This window comes from Salvelinus fontinalis, chromosome 9 (genome assembly GCF_029448725.1).
Source record: "Salvelinus fontinalis isolate EN_2023a chromosome 9, ASM2944872v1, whole genome shotgun sequence".
NCBI lineage: Eukaryota > Metazoa > Chordata > Actinopteri > Salmoniformes > Salmonidae > Salvelinus > Salvelinus fontinalis.
The window spans coordinates 8774836-8794782 of record NC_074673.1 but is presented as its reverse complement, the minus strand read 5'-3'; the positions used below and the strand labels follow the sequence as shown (position 1 = coordinate 8794782).

Below are 19947 nucleotides of genomic sequence, written 5' to 3'. Positions count from 1 at the left end.
ATGTGTTAGTGAGTTGACAAACTACTTCATCAACGGATATTGATGGGACACGATTGAAAAGCATTATGTTAATGTATTGTGATACTTGTTCGTTTTATTTTAGAAATATTTCATTAGGAAACTGTTTGTCCTATCAAAGTAGTACTTGGCAGGACCAGTAACTTTGTCATGAAAAACACCAATGTGAAAAACCATGCAAATGCATTTTTGCCATTTTCCTACATTCTAGAATCATTACACCATCCATTCTCTATCTACTGAAATTGCATTGTATTATATAGTTTCCATAGATTACATTTCTCTGTACGTATATTTCCATAACATCAGACCCTGATAATGGGACATACTGTACTTCTTACGTCATAGTTTCCGTGAAAATGAAGACCAATGGAAAGGGGTCTTGTTCAAGACGCTTTTTCTCAGCCAATAGAAATGACCAATAAACATTACTCAGAAGTGGGAAGGGCAGGCACTTGCGGTTGTGTTTGTATCGGAGTTGTGAGATTAAACTGGGTCCCGTGTTCTCGGTCCAACGACCCACTTTGTGGTACAAGATCTACACCAAACTTACCTACACATTTCTCAATAACATTTTAGGCACTCTGTCTGTACGAAAAGGATGGGAGGCAACAGCAGCCACGTCTCGTATGAAGACAACCACGTTACTTTTGTGAAGGGCATTAGGGTGAGTGAGCAACGAGATACAAAGTTTATGTAACCCCAAAAACATGCAACGATGTTACGCGCCCTTAGTCATTGATTACAGAAAACTGAAATTATACGGTTATGTTGCATTTGTTTTTGTCGAATGTCGATATTATGCCAAAATACTGAAACGCACCACATTCGTGAAAAGCATCGATACATAGGCTTCTTCCAACAGCCTCATCAGCACGTTCACTTTCCAAGTAAATCAAAATCGATGTATTTTCATAAGCGGGCAAACAGCCAGTTTTTACACATTGCACAACCATTTAATTTGAAAACAATATGCTGCTACACCCCCCAAATTGCCCAGGCCTTTTCTCATTTGGGGAAAAGTCCGTCCCCGCCCTCCATCCTCTCTCCTCCGTGACCCCCCCGTCCCTTTTTAAATCGTTTGCAGTACTGCAATAATTTTGAAATGTAACTGCAGTTACAATTTGATTTTGGACAGTAATTGTCACATGCACAGAATACAACAGGCGAAGACATTACCGTGAAATGCTTACATAGGAGCCCTTAACCAACAATGCAGTGTTTTTTTTGGTGGTTTTTTTTTTCAAGTTAGAAAAATGTGCTAAATAAACTAGAGAAAATTGTAACAGAATAAGATAACAATAACGAGGTTATATACCGAGTCAATGTGCAGTGGTACTAGTTAGTCAAGGTAATTGAGGTAATATTTAGGTAGGAGTGAAGTGACTAAGCATAGAGAATAGCAGCAGCATATGTGAAGGAATGTGTGTCAGTGTAGTGTGTGTGTGGTTGGAGTCCAGTGAGTTGACATCAAGTCTGTGCAAGAGAGTTGATGCAAATAGTCCGGGTTGCTATCTGATTAACTATTCAGCAGTCTTATGGCTTAGGGGTAGAAGCTGTTAAGGAACTTTTTTGACCCAGACTTGGCGCTCCGGTACCGCTTGCCGTGCGGTAGCAGAGAAAACAGTCTGACTTGGGTGGCTGGAGTTTTTGAACATTTTTAGGGCCTTCCTCTGACACCGCCTGGAAGCTCAGCCCCAGTGATGTACTGGGCCGTACGCACTACCATCTGTATTGTCTCGTGGTCAGATGCCGAGCAGTTGCCATACCAAGCGGTGATGCAACCAGTCAGGATGCTCTCGATGGTGCAGCTGTATAACTTTTTGAGGAGTTGATGTCCCGCCATGCCTAATATTTTCAGCCTCCTGAGAGGGAATAGACGTTGCTGTGCCCTCTTCACGACTGTGTTGGTGTGTTTGGACTATAGGTCGACTGACAATGATTTTTCAACGCCGATACCGATTATTGGAGCACCAAAAAAAGACGATACTTGTTTTATTTTATTTTATTTATATAGTTGTAATAATGACAATTACAACAATACTGAATGAACAATGAGCACTTATTTGAACTTAATATAATGCATAAATAAAATCTATTTAGTCTCAAATAAATAATTAAACATGTTCAATTTGTTTAAATAATGAAAAACACAGTGTTGGAGAAGAAAGTAAAAGTGCAGTATGTGCCATGTAAAAAAGCTAACGTTAAGTTCCTTGCTCAGAACATGAGAACATATGACAGCTGGTGGTTCCTTTTAACATGAGTCTTCAATATTCCCAGGTAAGAAGTTTTAGGTTGTAGTTATTATAGGACTATTTCTCTCTATATCATTTGTATTTCATAGACCTTTGACTATTGGATGTTCTTATAGGCACTATAGTATTGCCTGCCTAATCCCGGGAGTTGATAGGCTTGAAGTCATAATCAGCGCTGTTCTTCAAGCATTGCTAAAAGCTGCTGGCAAATGGAGGAAAGTGTGGTCTGAATTAATGATTTAGAGCCTGCTGCTGCCTACCACCGCTCAGTCAGACTGCTATATCAAATCATAGACTTAATTATAATATAAACACACAGAAATACGAGCCTTAGGTCATTAATATGGTCAAATCTGGAAACTATCATTTTGAAAACAAAACGTTTATTCTTTCAGTGAAATACGCAACTGTTCCGTATTTTATCGAACGGGTGGCAACCCTAAGTCTAAATATTGCTGTTACATTGCACAACCTTCAATGTTATGTCATAATTATGTAAAATTCTGGCAAATTACGGTCTTCACACAGTTCGCAACGAGCCAGGCAGCCCAAACTGCTGCATATACCCTGACTCTGCTTACACTGAACGCAAGAGAAGTGACACAATTTCAGGCACCGCATTGATGCAACGCAGGACAAGCTAGTTAACCTAGTAATATCATCAACCATGTGTAGTTAACTAGTGATTATGTTAGGATTGATTATTTTTTACAAGATAAGTTTAATGCTAGCTAGCACCTTACCTTGGCTCCTTGCTGCATGCACTCACGTAACAGGTGGTCAGCCTGCCACGCAGTCTCCTCGTGGATTGCAATATAATCGGCCATAATCAGCGTCCAAAAATGCCGATAACCGATTGTTATGAAAACTTGAAATCGCCCCTAATTAATCGTCCATTCTGATTAATCGGTCGACCTCTAGTTTGGACCGCGATAGGTCCGTAGATGTGGATGCCAAGGAACTTGAAGCTCTCAACCCGCTCCACTACAGCCCTGTCGACGTGAAAGGGGGCGTGCTCGGCCCTTCTTTTCCTGTAGTCCACAATCATCCCCTTTGTTTTGATCACATTGAGGGAGATGTTGTTGTCCTGGCACCACACTGCCAGGTCTCTGACCTCCTCCCTATAGACTGTCTTTTATATTGACAAGATAGTTGAGTGACCGCTCCAACAATGGAAATACATGTCCTCAAAGATAGAAGGCTGATGGGAGAAAGCGAAATCAGGTTGGACCATTCTAGTCAATGCGAGGGCAGATACGCGTGTGATCAGTCCTACCACGTCATAGCCACGCGGTCGTGGGTGAACAGGGAGATTAAGCACTGTGGTGGAATAATTGTTTTATTTTCCACAACAGCACGTACCCCTGAGGGGCCCCCGTGTTGAGGATCAGCGTGGCAGATGTGTTGTTGCCTACCCTCACCACCTGGGGGTGGCTCGTCCCAGGATCCTTAGCTTAGTGATGAGCTTGGAGGGCTCTATGGTGTTGAACACTGAGCTGTAGTCAATGAACAGCATTCTCACATACACTATATATACATAAATATGTGGACGCCCCTTCATATTAGTGGATTCGGCTATTTCACCCACAACCGTGGCTGACCTGTGTATAAAATCCAGCACCCAGCCGTGCAATCCATAGACAAATATTGGCAGGAGAATAGCCTTAATGAAGAGCTCAGTGACTTTCAACGTGGCACTGTCATAGGATGCACCTTTCCAACAAGTCAGTTTGTCAAATTTCTAGGCCACACAAGCCATAGAACGGGACCGCCGACTGCTGAAGCGTGTGTAAAAATCGGCTGTCCTCCATTTCAATAGTCACTACTGAGTTCCAAACTTCCTCCGGAAGCAACATCAGCACAATAACTATCTGTGGGGAGCGTCATGAAATTGGCTTCCATGGCCGAGCAGCCGTACGCAAGCCTAAGATCACCAATGCTAAGCGTTGGCTGTAGTGTTGTAAGGTGTTCCGCCATTAGACTCTGGAGCAGTGAAAATGCATTCTCTGGAGTGATGAATCATGCTTCACCATCTGAAAGTCCGGCGGACAAATCTGGGTTTGGTGGATGCCAGGAGAACCTGCCCCAATGCATAGTGCCAACTGTAAAGTTTGGTGGAGGATGGATAATGGTCTGGGGCTGTTTATCATGGTTCGGGCTAGGCCCCTTAGTTCCATTGAAGGAAAATCTTAACGCTATAGCATACAATGACATTCTAGATGATTCTGTGCTTCCAACTTTGTGGCAACAGTTTGAGGAAGGCCCTTCCCTGTTTCAGGATAACAATGCCCCCATGCACAAAGTGAGGTCCATACATAAATGGTTTGTTGAGATCGATGTGGAAGAACTTGACCGACCTCCACAGAGTCCTGACCTCAACCCCATCGAACACCTTTGGGATGAATTGGAATGCTGAGTCCGAGCCAGGCCAACATCAGTGCCCGACTTCACTAATGCTCTTGTAGCTGAATGAAAGTAAGTCCCCGCAGACATGTTCCAACATCTAGTGGAACGCCTTCCCAGAAGAGTGGAGGATGTAATGGCATCAAAGGGGACCAACTCCATATTAATGCCCATGATTTTGAATGAGATGTTCATGTAGTCTAGGTGTTTCTTTTATCCAGGTGGGAAAGGGCAGTGTGGAGTGAAATAGAGATTGTGCAATCTGCGGATCTGTTGGGGCGGTATGCGAATTAAAGTGGGTCCAAGGTTTCTGGGAGGATGGTGTTGATGTGAGCTATGACCAGCCTTTCAAAGCATTTCATGGCTACAGATGTGAGTGCTATGGTGGTGGTAGTCATTTAGGCAGGATACTTTGGCAGTCTTGGGCACAGGTACTATGGTGGTCTGCTTGAAACATGTAGGTACAGACTGGGTCAGGGAGAGGTTGAAAATGTCTGGCATGTGTCCAGCGCATACTGGTAATCTATCTGGCTCTGCGGCCTTGTAAAAATTAACCTGTTTAAAGGCCTTACGCACATCAACTATGGCGAGTGTGATCAAGCATAGTTGTCTGGAACAGCTGGTGCTCTCATGCATTGTTCAGTGTTGCTTGCCACGAAGCGCGCATAGAAGGCATTTAGGTCATCTGGTAGGCTCGCAGCTGGGATTCCCTTTGTAATCTGCGATAGTTTGCAAGCTCTGGCCTTTAGCTCAGTGCGAATGTCTCCTGGAATTTATGGCTTCTGGTTGGGATATGTACGTACGGTCACTTTGGGGATGACTTCCACAATGCACTTATAATGAAGCCGGTGACTGTGTTGGATTCCTCAATGCCATCGGATGAATCTCCGAACATATTCCAGTCTGTGCTTGTGAAACAGTTCTGTAGCTTAGAATCCGCTTCATCGGGCCGCTTTCCGTATTGAGCTGGGACTTTTTGAGTTTTAGCTTGTAAGCAGGAATCAGGAGGATAGAGTTATGTTCAGATTTACCAAATGGAGGGAGAGGGAGAGCTTTGTACGTGTCTCTGTGTGTGAAGTAAAGGTGATCTAGAGTTTTTTTTTTTTTTCTTCTTCTAGCTGCACATGTGACATACTGGTAGAAATGAGGTAAAACGGATTTCAGTTTTCCTGCATTAAAGTCCCTGGCCACTAGAAGCGCCATGAGCATTTTCTTGTTTTCTTATGGCCTTATACAGCTCTTTGAGTGCTCTCTTAGTCCCAGGATCAGTTTGTGGTGGTAAATAGACAGCTACGAAGAAAATAGATGAAAGCTCTCAGTAAATAGCGTGGTCTAAATCAAATCAAGTTTATTTTATATAGCTCTTCGTACATCAGCTAATATCTCGAAGTGCTGTACAGAAACCCAGCCTAAAACCCCAAACAGCAAGCAATGCAGGTGTAGAAGCACGGTGGCTGGGAAAAACTCCCTAGAAAGGACAAAAACTAGGAAGAAACGTAGAGAGGAACCAGGCTATGAGGGGTGGCCAGTCCTCTTCTGGCTGTGCCGGGTGGAGATTATAACAGAACATGGCCAAGATGTTCAAAATGTTCATAAATGACCAGCATGGTCAAATAATAATCAGGAATAAATGTCAGTTGGCTTTTCATAGCCGATCATTAAGAGTTGAAAACAGCAGGTCTGGGACAGGTAGCACGTCCGGTGGACAGGTCAGGGTTCCATAACCGCAGGCAGAACAGTTGAAACTGGAACGGGAGCAAGGCCAGGTGGACTGGGGACAGCAAGGTGTCATCATGTCCGGTCGTCCTGACGCATGGTCCTAGGACTCAGGTCCTCCAAGAGAGAGAAAGAAAGAGAGAAAGAGAGAATTAGAGAGAGCATACTTAAATTCACACAGGACACCGGATAAGACAGGAGAAGTACTCCAGATATAACCAACTGACCCTAGCCCCCCGACACATAAACTACTGCAGCATAAATACTGGAGGCTGAGACAGGAGGGGTCAGGAGACACTGTGGCCCCATCCGATGATACCCCCGGACAGGGCCAAACAGGAAGGATATAACCCCACCCACTTTGCCAAAGCACAGCCCCCGCACCACTAGAGGGATATCTTCAACCACCAACTTACAATCCTGAGACAAGGCCGAGTATAGCCCACAAAGATCTCCACCACAGCACAAACCGGGGGGGGGGCGCCAACCCAGACAGGAAGATCACGTCAGTAACTCAACCCACTCAAGTGACGCACCCTTCCTAGGGACGGCATGAAAGAGCACCAGTAAGTCAGTGACTCAGCCCCTGTAATAGGGTTAGAGGCAGAGAATCCCAGTGGAGAGAGGACAACCGGCCAGGCAGAGACAGCAAGGGCGGTTCGTTGCTCCAGAGCCTTTCCGTTCACCTTCACACTCCTGGGCCAGACTACACTCAATCATATGACCTACTGAAGAGATAAGTCTTCAGTAAAGACTTAAAGGTTGAGACCGAGTCTGCGTCTCTCACATGGGTAGGCAGACCATTCCATAAAAATTGAGATCTATAGGAGAAAGCCTTGCCTCCAGCTGTTTGCTTAGAAATTCTAGGGACAATTAGGAGGCCTGCGTCTTGTGACCGTAGCGTACGTGTAGGTATGTACGGCAGGACCAACTCGGAAAGATAGGTAGGAGCAAGCCCATGTAACGCTTTATAGGTTAACAGTAAAACCTTGAAATCAGCCCTTGCCTTAACAGGAAGCCAGTGTAGGGAAGCTAGCACAGGTCTAATATGATCAAATTTCTTGGTTCTAGTCAGGATTCTAGCAGCCGTATTTATCACTAACTGAAGTTTATTTAGTGCTTTATCCGGGTAGCCGGAAAGTAGAGCAGTGCAGTAGTCTAACCTAGAAGTAACAAATGCATGGATAAATTTTTCTGCATCATTTTTGGACAAAAAAAATCAGATTTTTGCAATGTTACGTAGATGGAAAAAAGCTGTCCTTGAAACAGTCTTGAAATGTTCGTCAAAAGAAAGATCAGGGTCCAGAGTAACTCCGAGGTCCTTCACAGTTTTATTTGAGACAACTTTACAACCATCAAGATTAATTGTCAGATTTAACAGAAAATCTCTTTGTTTCTTGGGACCTAGAACAAGCATCTCTGTTTTGTCCGAGTTTAAAAGTAGAAAGTTTTCAGCCATCCACTTCCTTATGTCTGAAACACAGGCTTCTAGCGAGGGCAATTTTGGGGCTTCACCATATTTCATTGAAATGTACAGCTGTGTGTCATCCGCATAGCAGTGAAAGTTAACATGATGTTTTCGAATAACATCCCTAAGAGGTAAAATACACTGCTAAAAAAAATAAAGGGAACACTTAAACAACACAATGTAACTCCAAGTCAATCACACTTCTGTGAAATCAAACTGTCCACTTAGGAAGCAACACTGATTGACAATAAATTTCACATGCTGTTGTGCAAATGGAATAGACAAAAGGTGGAAATTATAGGCAATTAGCAAGACACCCCCAATAAAGGAATGGTTCTGCAGGTGGTGACCACAGACCACTTCTCAGTTCCTATGCTTCCTGGCTGATGTTTTGGTCACTTTTGAATGCTGGCGGTGCTTGCACATTTGTGGCCTGCTGGAGGTCATTTTGCAGGGCTCTGGCAGTGTTCCTCCTTGCACAAAGGCGGGGGTAGCGGTCCTGCTGCTGGGTTGTTGCCCTCCTACGGCCTCCTCCACGTCTCCTGATGTACTGGCCTGTCTCCTGGTAGCGCCTCCATGCTCTGGACACTACGCTGACAGACACAGCAAACCTTTTTGCCACAGCTCGCATTGATGTGCCATCCTGGATGAACTGCACTACCTGAGCCACTTGTGTGGGTTGTAGACTCCGTCTCATGCTACCACTAGAGTGAAACCACTAGAGTGAAACTACATTTGTATACGATATCACATATATCTCTCTATTATGCATGGGAATACTTTGGACCAAAGATTTCCCAAATTAAAATCACTTGATTTGCTGGTGTTTTTAGGCTTTTATGTTCCCCCCCCCCCCCCCCCCCCCAAAAAATATAGTTTTTCGTAGAGAACTTGGGGGTCCAAATAAAAATCGCCCGCAGGCCGCCAGTTGGGGAACCCTGCGGTAAGTGGTTGAGAAGAGTGTTAACAGAGAGGAAGAGGCAAAGCGAGAGGTTTTACTCCGCCCAAAGTCTGACCACGAAAATAAGCACACTAAGTGAGGAGTGTCAAATATGGGGGAGCAAAATGTTTTATTGCTTATTTGCTACGTCGGGATTATTTGATCAAATAGAAGTTTGGTAATAGTTAGGTTGTTACGAATGCACTGATATAAGTGGACGCACGTAATATTTCGGCAACTTTGGAAAAAAATGACTTTATATTGGAGTTGTGCCTGTGTAACGGATTTGAAATGGCTAGCTAGTTAGCGGGTACGCGCTAGTAGCATTTCAATCAGTTACGTCACTTGCTCTGAGACTTTAAGTAGGGTTGCCCCTTGCTCTGCAAGGGCCGCGGCTTTTGTGGAGCGATGGGTAACGACCGTGCTTCGTGGGCAACCGTTGTTGATGTGTGCAGAGGGTCCCTGGTTCGCGCCCGGGTCGGGGCGAGGGGACGGTTTAAAGTTATACTGTTACACCTGTTGACATAGATGACTCATGGATATAACCTGTTTTAGAATGGACATTACCATTGAGGCCTTCCGACATTTTTTAAGTAGTCAACTGGGTGGGGATTGCTCCCAACTCATAGGAATCAGCCAATGAAGAAGAAGAAGAAGAAGAAAGCACGAGCAGCGTCATTGAGGCTCTCAGAGACACTATGATGGCACAGACATAAAGATGAGTGCTCTATCTCTGTGGCCTGTTTACACGCGTATCTGCCCTCGCATTGACTAGAATGGTCCAACCTGATATCGCTTTCTCCCGTCAGCCTTCTATCTTTGAGGACATGTATTTCCATTGTTGGCGCGGTCACTCAACTATCTTGTCAATATAAAGACAATCTTTGGTGTCAATTCATTAGTAGGCAAACGGAAGACTGTCCTCCCCTTCTCGATAGCCTCCTTTTGGCGAGGAAGCACAAGTGTATCCTACTTGAGTCCTTCGCAGAAGAGTTTTGCTATCTGCAACACACCCCTTGAATTAGCTATTGTTTTCTCAAAGGAGAAAAGCATGCAAACATTTAAAAACAACGTATCCTTTTATCTGCTAAACGTCTTGCACAACTAGCTACATTTTGTTTTTATCACTTTATACATTTTATTTTGGAAATCTATCCTGTAAAGAAAATTTGCCGGAGGACGCGCAATTGGAGAAGGAGTTTCATACAAGCGTATTTTCCTCCACTTTCCCTCTCCTTGCCTCCTCTCCTTGCCTCCTCTCCTTGATTACCTTTTGACCTTTCTCTCAAAAGGAGGCTAGAGAGAATGGAGGAGCGAGGACCCAAGAGTTGAGCAAATCTAATTGAGAAAGTTCCCAGTCTTTACATGGTGTAAGCTTGTGCACGTCTTTGCATGAGCTGGTGGGAGGGGGGGTGCTACGCCAACATAAGCTATTAGTGTTAGTTGATTTACATGGCACACAAATCTAATTGTATTATCTTTAGTACAGTCTAGTGCTGTGTTTTCTAGAAATATCTTATGCCTGATGATTGTTGACCTTTTGCCTTCTTTCCCTGACAGCTGACCGACAAAGTCATCAATCGAATGAGAGAGGAGTGCCAGGCCCAGAAGGTTGTCCATCCTCGCTCACAGCAGAATGGCCCCGCTTCCACGGTCTCAACAGAACCTGTGGTCCCTCTGTCCACACCGGCCCCCACAGTCGATCATTTGGTCCCCCTTCTGGTCTCCCCTTCCCTGTTTATCCCCACAGCCCCTCCACCTGTGGTCCTACCCACACCTCCGTCTCCCCCTGTTCAGCCAGTAAAGCTTACTCCTCCACCTCCTGTCACATTTGTTTCTGCTCCCTGTCCACCTGCGGCCCTACCCACACCTCCCTCTCCACCTAAGGAACCGATAGTCCGAGCTCCAGCTGTTGAACCTATTGTTCCACCTCTAGATACAAAAGTGCTTCCTCAAGGGGCAGAACCCATACTTCCTCTGGTGCCTTTAGAACCTATAGTGCCATCTTTGGCCCCATCTCCACCAATAGAAGAACCAGTACCTGTACTCCTATGTACCCCTACCACCGAGGAACCTGTAGTTCTGCCGACACTGGCTGAAGCTATTATCCCACTTGTCCCTATAGAACCCGCCGTACCACCTAAGCCTGTGAAAAATGTGGTTCTAGCTCCTCCAGCTGTGGAACCAATTGTGCTGCCTCCAGTGGTTGAATCTGTTGTCCTACATCACCCTGTAGAACAGGTAGACCCCCTTACCCCTGACCCTTCACCTGTTGTGGTTGAGGAAGTAGCTACACCTACCCTCGTAGAACCTGTAGTCCTGTCACCTTTTGTGGAATCTATCACCATTACGACACCGCTTGTTGTTGAAGAGGTTGTCCTACCCACACGTCCACCTGTAAAGCCCCTACCTGTCTCTACTCCTCCGCCTGTTGCAGATCCTCCCCCAGTCCTAGCACCTATCCCAGAGCCTATTATGGAGGAACTTCCTCCAGCACCATGTCCCTACATGGAGCTGGCCACCCTGTCTACTGCATCGACTGCTAGCAAACCAACTGATATCCCTCCCCCTGTAGAAGAGCCCATAGCTCCCCCTCCTCTCTCTGCCCCAGTAGAACCCATGGTCAGCATTCCACCATTCCCTCTCATTGAAAACGTGGCTGTTCCAGTCGTGGCTCCTGTTGTGACCCCCACTGTGATCCCACTGCAACCTCCATTAGGTGAGTCTGCTTTCTCTCATTCAAGTTGTATTGATTTGTGTTATTGGTTTGTAATCATGTAGGCATGATGTATTCCTTATTGGCTGCAATAATTGAAGCGTATATGGTTGTTGACCATGTGTACCCGATTGCAACGGTGACGTAAATGAAGACACAGAGACCTGTCATGATGCATAAGTGTGTGCTTTGTTTGACTCCTACACTACAGAATTCAATATAGACCTTTCAGATGTCTCGGATGATTTGATAAGTCGAGCATTGTTGATTTTAACACAAAACCTTCGCATGAAACGTGTCCATCTTTTCTGGTTTGGTGATAGATGAAGAAGTGCTGAGGAGGCAGATCCAAGCTGAGCTAACGAAGGGCCTGGAAGAGGAGATGACAGTGAAGCGGCAAGAGTTTGAAAAACAGTGAGGAGACCAACATAAATAATAAAGGGCTGTTTAAGCATAGGTTAAGCCGAGTACTGGACTTAAACACAAGCTCGATGGAATATCTCATTTGAAAATGCCTTTTTAGTAAAATACTTAGTAAAATACACTTTTTCAAAGTGGTCCTAGGAATAGCCTTTTTAGGGACATGGTCAGGTCTGAACTTCTGTGTCTATCTATAGGTTGTATGAGGTGAAGGTCCAGGCCAGAGCCCAGGCGCAGGCTGTAGCCCAGGCCCAGATCCAGGAGGAGGTTAAGAAAATCCTGGATCTGGAGAAGGCAGCGCAGGGAGAGAACCTGATGGCGGCCCTCGCGAAGGAACGCATGACCGCAGAGGATGAGAGACTCATGGCCCAGCTCTACGTAAGACACAGCACTAGATACAGTGGTGGATGTGCAAGCTTGAATAAAAGCAATGCCTGAAATGCTAACTAAGTACAGTCAGACTGGTCTATCAACTTAACCAGAGCTACCTAGCCATTTGCCACTAATTGTGTTCACTAAGAGGTATTTGCTCTTCTGTAGTTTAAATATTTGAATATATTTGTATATTTTAATATTTGTTTGAGGTTTGTCTGTTTATACTTTCTGTCTGATAATGACTAATGTTACAGAGTACTTGGATTTATTTATCTATTGTTTCATTCTGTCTAAAATGCTTGCGAAGGCCTTGCAAGTAAGTGTTTTAGCTGTTTCCATAAAAAGTCTGACTGATGTTGGTAATATTTTGTGCATGACTGCTTGTGGCTTGTTTGGCATGCTGGATTGCTCCTATTCTTTTGGCACGAGATCACCTCTTAGGGTGAGCCAGGTGATTTGCCCAGGAAAACAGGCAAAGGTACCACTCCTTACCCCCTGCCACCACTAATGAGCTTGGCTGCAGCTGGCCGATACAGCTCACCCAGATTTGTGGACAGAGCACTGGTCAGTTGACTGCCAGGCTGGCAAGTTGAGTTCAGAACAGAGCTGCTTCCTCAACCCTGACTGCCAGGCTGGCAAGTTGAGTTCAGAGCAGATCCCAAGGGATGGCTTGTTGTTTCTTTCTGCATGACGCTGCATCTTGGATGTCTGCGTTTCCTCTTAGACCTGTAAAGATCCTAGTTCTCACCAATCCGTCTTCATCTTCCTTCCTGTTCTGCTATCTTGTTTCAGTGGATAGAGCTTAAGGTAAGACAAGGGAGTGATCCTACTTCATGCATGCCTTGAAGATTATCTATTCACTTCCTTAAAAACAAAAGTTCTATATGAATTTCGGGTTGAATATTTGATTTTCATTGTCATTCACTCAGGCTGTCATTTAGTAGGAAAGAATAAATTACTTTATGTTCCATTATACAAATATATTCTCTCTGTCCTTCTCAGGCCCACAAACTGCAGGAGAAAGAGAACCAGGTGAAGAAACAAGATGCACTCTTCAGGGAACAGGTCGCCAAGCTGGAAGAAAAGGTACACGGACTCTGACATACAAACGTCTCACACACACGGCCACAGCCTCTGTTATTATTCCTGTCACATTGTGTTATTACTGTAGGCACTGGAGAAAGGTTTGTGGTCATACGCACATCCTTAAAGGTAGGTGCTGGACTAAGGAAGAATACTAGAAAATAACAAAGGCCCGCACACTGAATATGCTCCCAATTGCCACCGTTATTGACAATGTTTAGATCCTTAAAGGATTTTATTCAGGTCAAAATTACTGTGCACACTGCGTTGCAGCATTGCATCTACAGTTGAAGTCGGAAGTTTACGTACACTTAGGTTGGAGTCAGTAAAACTCGTTTTTCAACCACTCCACAAATTTCTTGTTAACTAACTATAGTTTTGGCAAGTTGGTTAGGACATCTACAGTGGGGCAAAAAAGTATTTAGTCAGCCACCAATTGTGCAAGTGCTCCCACTTAAAAATATGAGAGGCCTGTAATTTTCATCACTTCAACTATGACAGACAAAATGAGAAAAAAAATCCAGAAAATCACATTGTAGGATGATTTTTAAGAATTTATTTGCGAATTATGGTGGAAAATAAGTATTTGGTCAATAACAAAAGTTTCTCAATACTTTGTTATATAGCCTTTGTTGGCAATGACAGAGGTCAAACATTTTCTGTAAGTCTTCACAAGGTTTACACACACTGTTGCTGGTATTTTGGCCCATTCCTCCATGCAGATCTCCTCTAGAGCAGTGATGTTTTGGGGCTGTTGCTGGGCAACACAGACTTTCAACTCCCTCCAAGGATTTTCTATGGGGTTGAGATCTGGAGACTGGCTAGGCCTCTCCAGGACCTTGAAATGCTTCTTACGAAGCCACTCCTTCATTGCCCGGGCGGTGTGTTTGGGATCATTGTCATGCTGAAAGACCCAGCCACGTTTCATCTTCAATGCCCTTGCTGATGGAAGGAGGTTTTCACTCAAAATCTCACGATACATAGCCCCATTCATTCTTTCCTTTACACGGATCAGTTGTCCTGGTCCCTTTGCAGAAAAACAGACCCAAAGCATGATGTTTCCACCCCCATGCTTCACAGTAGGTATGGTGTTCTTTGGATGCAACTCAGCATTCTTTGTCCTCCAAACACGACGAGTTGAGTTTTTACCAAAAAGTTCTATTTTGGTTTCATCTGACCATATGACATTCTCCCAATCTTCTTCTGGATCATCCAAATGCTCTCTAGCAAACTTCAGACGGGCCTGGACATGTACTGGCTTAAGCAGGGGGACACGTCTGGCGCTGCAGGATTTGAGTCCCTGGCGGCATAGTGTGTTACTGATGGTAGGCTTTGTTACTTTGGTCCCTGCTCTCTGCAGGTCATTCACTAGGTCCCCCCGTGTGGTTCTGGGATTTTTGCTCACCGTTCTTGTGATCATTTTGACCCCACAGTGTGAGATCTTGCGTGGAGCCCCAGATCGAGGGAGATTATCAGTGGTCTTGTATGTCTTCCATTTCCTAATAATTGCTCCCACAGTTGATTTCTTCAAACCAAGCTGCTTACCTATTGCAGATTCAGTCTTCCCAGCCTGGTGCAGGTCTACAATTTTGTTTCTGGTGTCCTTTGACAGCTCTTTGGTCTTGGCCATAGTGGAGTTTGGAGTGTGACTGTTTGAGGTTGTGGACAGGTGTCTTTTATACTGATAACAAGTTCAAACAGGTGCCATTAATACAGGTAATGAGTGGAGGACAGAGGAGCCTCTTAAAGAAGAAGTTACAGGTCTGTGAGAGCCAGAAATCTTGCTTGTTTGTAGGTGACCAAATACTTATTTTCCACCATCATTTGCAAATAAATTAATTAAAAATTCTACAATGTGATTTTCTGGATTTTCTTTCCTCGTTTTGTCTGTCATAGTTGAAGTGTACCTATGATGAAAATTACAGGCCTCTCTCATCTTTTTAAGTGTGAGAACTTGCACAATTGGTGGCTGACTAAATACTTTTTTGCCCCACTGTACTTTGCATGACTCAAGTAATTTTTCCAACAATTGTTTACAGACAGATTATTTCACTTATAATTCACTGTATCACAATTCCAGTGGGTCAGAAGTAAACATACACTAAGTTGACTGTGCCTTTTAAACAGCTTGGGAAATTCCAGAAAATGATGTCATGGCTTTAGAAGCTTCTGATAGACTAATTGACATAATTTGAGTCAATTGGAGTTGTTTGCAGCTGCACGAAGATCGTACTTTTTGGAGAAATGTTCGATGAAACTAAAATAGAACTGTTTGGCCATAATGACCATCGTTATGTTTGGAGGAAAAAGGGGTAGGCTTGCAAGCCGAAGAACACCATCCCAACCATGAAGCACGGGGGTAGCAGCATCATGTTGTGGGGGTGGTACACTTCACAAAATAGATGGCATCCTGAGGTAGAAAAATTATGTGTAATATATTGAAGCAACATCTCAAGACATCAGTCAGGAAGTTAAAGCCTGGTTGCAAATGGCTCTTCCAAATGGACAATGACCCCAAGCATACTTCCAAAGTTGTGGCAAAATGGCTTAAGGAAAACAAAGTAAAGTTATTGGAGTGGCCATCACAAAGCCCTGACCTCAATCCTATAGAAAATTTGTGTGCAAAACTGAAAAAGTGTGTGCGAGCAATGAGGCCTACAAACCTGACTCAGTTACATCAGCTCCGTCAGGAGTGGGCCAAAATTCACCCAACTTATTGTGGGAAGCTTGTGGAAGGCTACCCAAGCTTCCCACAATTTAAAGGCTACCCACAATTTAAAGGCAATGCTACCAAATACTAATTGAATGTATGTTAACTTCTGACCCACTGAGAATGTGATGAAAGAAATAAAAGCTGAAATAAATCATTTTTGCTAGGATTAAATGTCAGGAATTGTGAAACTGAGTTTAAATGTATTTGACTAAGGTGTGTCTAAACTTCCAACTTCAACTGTAAATGCTGACACACCCACCTTACTTTCCCTACAATGCATGACAGCTCAGTAGACAGTCATACCAGTGTCCTACAGCTTGTCAACAGTCCAACAGCTGTTGTGTTGTTCACCTCGTTAACAGAGTGCTCAGTTCTTCAAAGTCACCACAGAGAACTTCAAGAAGGGCAGAGAGGACGCTCACAACACCTTCAAGTGAGTATCATCATTATTGGGGCTGGGATTTGCCAGGGACCTCCCAATATGATTGTTTCACTATACTTAGGTGCCGGTTCGATACTTTGATTTTATTGCAATTTGATGTTCCAAACTTTGCTAGGGCTGGCACAATAACCATGTAACTGACAGTTGTGGATGAAGAAATAAAATGTCCGCTATAACCGAACGAACAGGTGACTGAAGACGGGATGGCTAGGTATTCGTGTGGTTGAGTCCGTTTCTAAGGTAACATGGACTCTTAACAACGTGATGAAACTGTGTTACCCCTTGCTGAAACAAGCCAGGTGTGGTAGCAAACAATGAATAGAATGGGCTTGGAACCTCTAACCCTGGCAATTTTATAGGTAAACTCATGGGTACAATGACTGCCTGGTATTGTGATGCAATAATTTCCATGGTAATGGAGAATATTCATTCAAATTATGTTAACTGATGTGGCTCATGCAATAGAATGTGTTTTTATTTTTTATGTCAGTTGAGTTGAATCAACAAATCACAGCACATATTGATGGGTGCACTTCCTGCTTTTACATCCTCCTTTGTTCCTATGGATACACTCGCAATGGCCGCCAGTCCACCCATTATGCCATCATTGACTTGAATTCGGAGACCCGTTCTATTCATTTTATTTCTTTGGCATCACATGCAGTCAGGAGAGGAGAAAATGTGCATCCATTTTTTATGTATATATATATATATATATATATATATATATATATATATATATATATATATATATATATATATATATATATATATATATATATATATATATTCAAACTGTTATTACCATGGTAATTTGGCTGGTCAATTACTGTCATCCAAAATTCCATGACCTTCAGCCCTACATATTGCTCACCATATGTCTGCTACAGAGGGACAAGAGACAGCATGACAAAATTAGTTCTGATCAGTCGTGGAAGTAAAAGTACTGAAAACATGTTGGATTACTATTTAAAAAGATGGAGAACAAGCTATAGGATGAAAAATACCAGCGTTTTGTCGGAGATACAGCTGACTAGCTCTATCTAACGCTACCTAACAAAATTTTGTTTTTAAAATCAATACTTGGAGGCAAGTATCAATTTATAATATCATCCAAAAATTATATCGCGATATGTAACTATCTGTTTTTGTCCCCCCCCATTGCTCGTCATTACACTGGGCCATAGGCTAAAGGTTTTAACTTCCTTTACTATTTAACCAGGTAGGTTATTGAGGACACATTCTGTTTGACAAAAACAAACTGTCTTGACTGGGCAGACTATGGTATAGTAGGATGTGTCTATCATCTCTTTCTCTCTCTATTCCCAGGCGTGTTGACATCAAGCCAGTGTGTGGTGACCTGCAGAGTCAGATCCTGAAGTGCTACAGGGAGAACACTGGACAGACCCTCACCTGCTCTGGCATCGCCAACTTGTACATGCAGTGTGTGGACAACCACAAGGTCTCACACACATCTTTATTTCTCTCTCTGACACACAGACTGAAAGTGAAACATACACAACGCTATTGTGAACTGACATTTTAGTCAAGCCCCGTTCTTCTTCTTTGTTTTCCAGACTAAGAGCATTGGAGGTTAGACGAGCCTCATTTTTCACCAATGTTACTGTTTAACCAGAGGAACAGGAGCCGGACGCCATCAGCCATCGAGACACACCAAAACCAGTTGAACTGTTGAACCACCCCAGCTGAAGACACCATCCCTTCCTCCCATCCATGGTATCTGTATTAACACCCCCCCGCCTCCACCGAGAGGGTCAGAGGTAGAATGAGGAGACCATGTCCTGACCCAGTACAGGCTAGAGACTGGTACTGATGTGAGAGAGAGCGCACAATATGGTTCTTGGGTACACAACTGGACAGTGCTACTAGCACTACACTGACAGAAAATGGACATTGTTACCATGACTACACTATGACAGAAAATGGACATTGTTACCATGACTACACTTTGACAGGAAATTGACATTGTTACCATGACTACACTGACAGGAAATTGACATTGTTACCATGACTACACTATGACAGGAAATGGACACTGTTACCATGAATACACTATGACATGAAATGGACATTGTTACCATGAATACACTATGACAGGAAATGGACATTGTTACCATGACTACACTATGACAGGAAATGCGAGACATCTCATCCCTGACTGTATATAAAATGCTTTATACATCTCCACCAATGGAAATATTGGGATTACGGTTTTGCCGTTGACAGCAGTATGAAACATAATGGAATAGCCAAGTTGTGAAAGATATTGTGCATTGTTTGTTTGTTGAGTTAATATGCACCTATGCCTTAATGTTCTATCAAAACACAAATGTTGCCTATGCAAAAAAAATAATGTCATTTTGATCTTTATTGTTATAAAATACAAACACATATGGGGGTGGGAACTGTCTGTGTGTCCCAAATGACATTCTATTCCCTATGAAGTGCACGATGACCAAGTGTGAGGTCTGGCTAAAACTAGTGCAAAAGTAGTGCATAGTGTGTAATTTGGGCCAGACCTCACACTTGGTCGCCACAGACCAAGACAAATTTGGCACTTTGTTCACGGAGGGTGTAAACGGGAGTTGTTCTGATCTCAATAAATTGTTGTGAAACACCCATCAGCCTTCAGATTGGAATTTATATTGGTTCAGCTATAAGAATGTTTATTGGAAATAAAAATGTTGCTTTGTTTGTGGCACTGCCCTCCTGTGGACATGGTTAGAATTACACAATTGTTATTGATTTTTAATTCAACCTTTATTTAACTAGGCGAGTCAGTTAAGAACAAATTCTTATTTACAATGATGGCCTTCCCTGGCCAAACGCAGACGACGCTGGGCCAATTGTGCGCTACCCTATGGTACTCCCAATCACGGCCGGATGTGATATAGCCTGGATTCGAACCAGGGACTGTATTGACGCCTCTTGCACTGAAGATGCAGTGCCTTTAGACCGCTGCGCCACTCGGGAGAGGATAACAAGTAAACAATTGACCCAAAATGTCACTCTTTAAAGGGTTGTTGTTTTAACTTAATCACATCCAGTGTAGCCTACTTGTGTGGAAATGTATCGTCTTCCGATACCTGTCACTGCGTATAGTCTACTGCGCTCGTGTGTTGACCATTAGATTGCGCACCTTTTATCGCATACTGCAGCATGCGGAGATCGGGCGACCCGGGTACATACTCAACTGTAGGTCTACCTGTCGGATTTCTAATCTACCACTTCGGAGTTACCTTAAATTTCCAAAGAGAGAAGACGCACATTATGGCATGGGTACGATGACAGAATAGATAGGGAAAAGCAAAGTGCGCAACGGACCACAAAAACATCGGTCAAAGCGAGCGCACGGAACGTCCCACCTCCATCCA

General features: G+C 43.7%; 1 protein-coding gene across 2 annotated transcripts; it reads left to right on the top strand.

Moving 5' to 3' along the window:
• Positions 1-565: 565 nt before the first annotated feature.
• Positions 566-19194, top strand: LOC129862011 (uncharacterized). Of its 2 annotated transcripts, XM_055933291.1 has the most exons (9): positions 566-685; positions 10364-11522; positions 11843-11933; positions 12137-12317; positions 13107-13121; positions 13317-13400; positions 16473-16543; positions 17882-18014; positions 18130-19194. In XM_055933291.1, the coding sequence occupies exons 1-9, from the start codon at positions 620-622 to the stop codon at positions 18148-18150; spliced, it is 1821 nt and encodes a 606-aa protein (XP_055789266.1). In that variant the 5' UTR covers positions 566-619; the 3' UTR covers positions 18151-19194. The 2 variants fall into 2 exon arrangements, with proteins under 2 accessions (XP_055789266.1, XP_055789267.1); XM_055933292.1 differs by lacking the exon at positions 13107-13121.
• Positions 19195-19947: the final 753 nt, after the last annotated feature.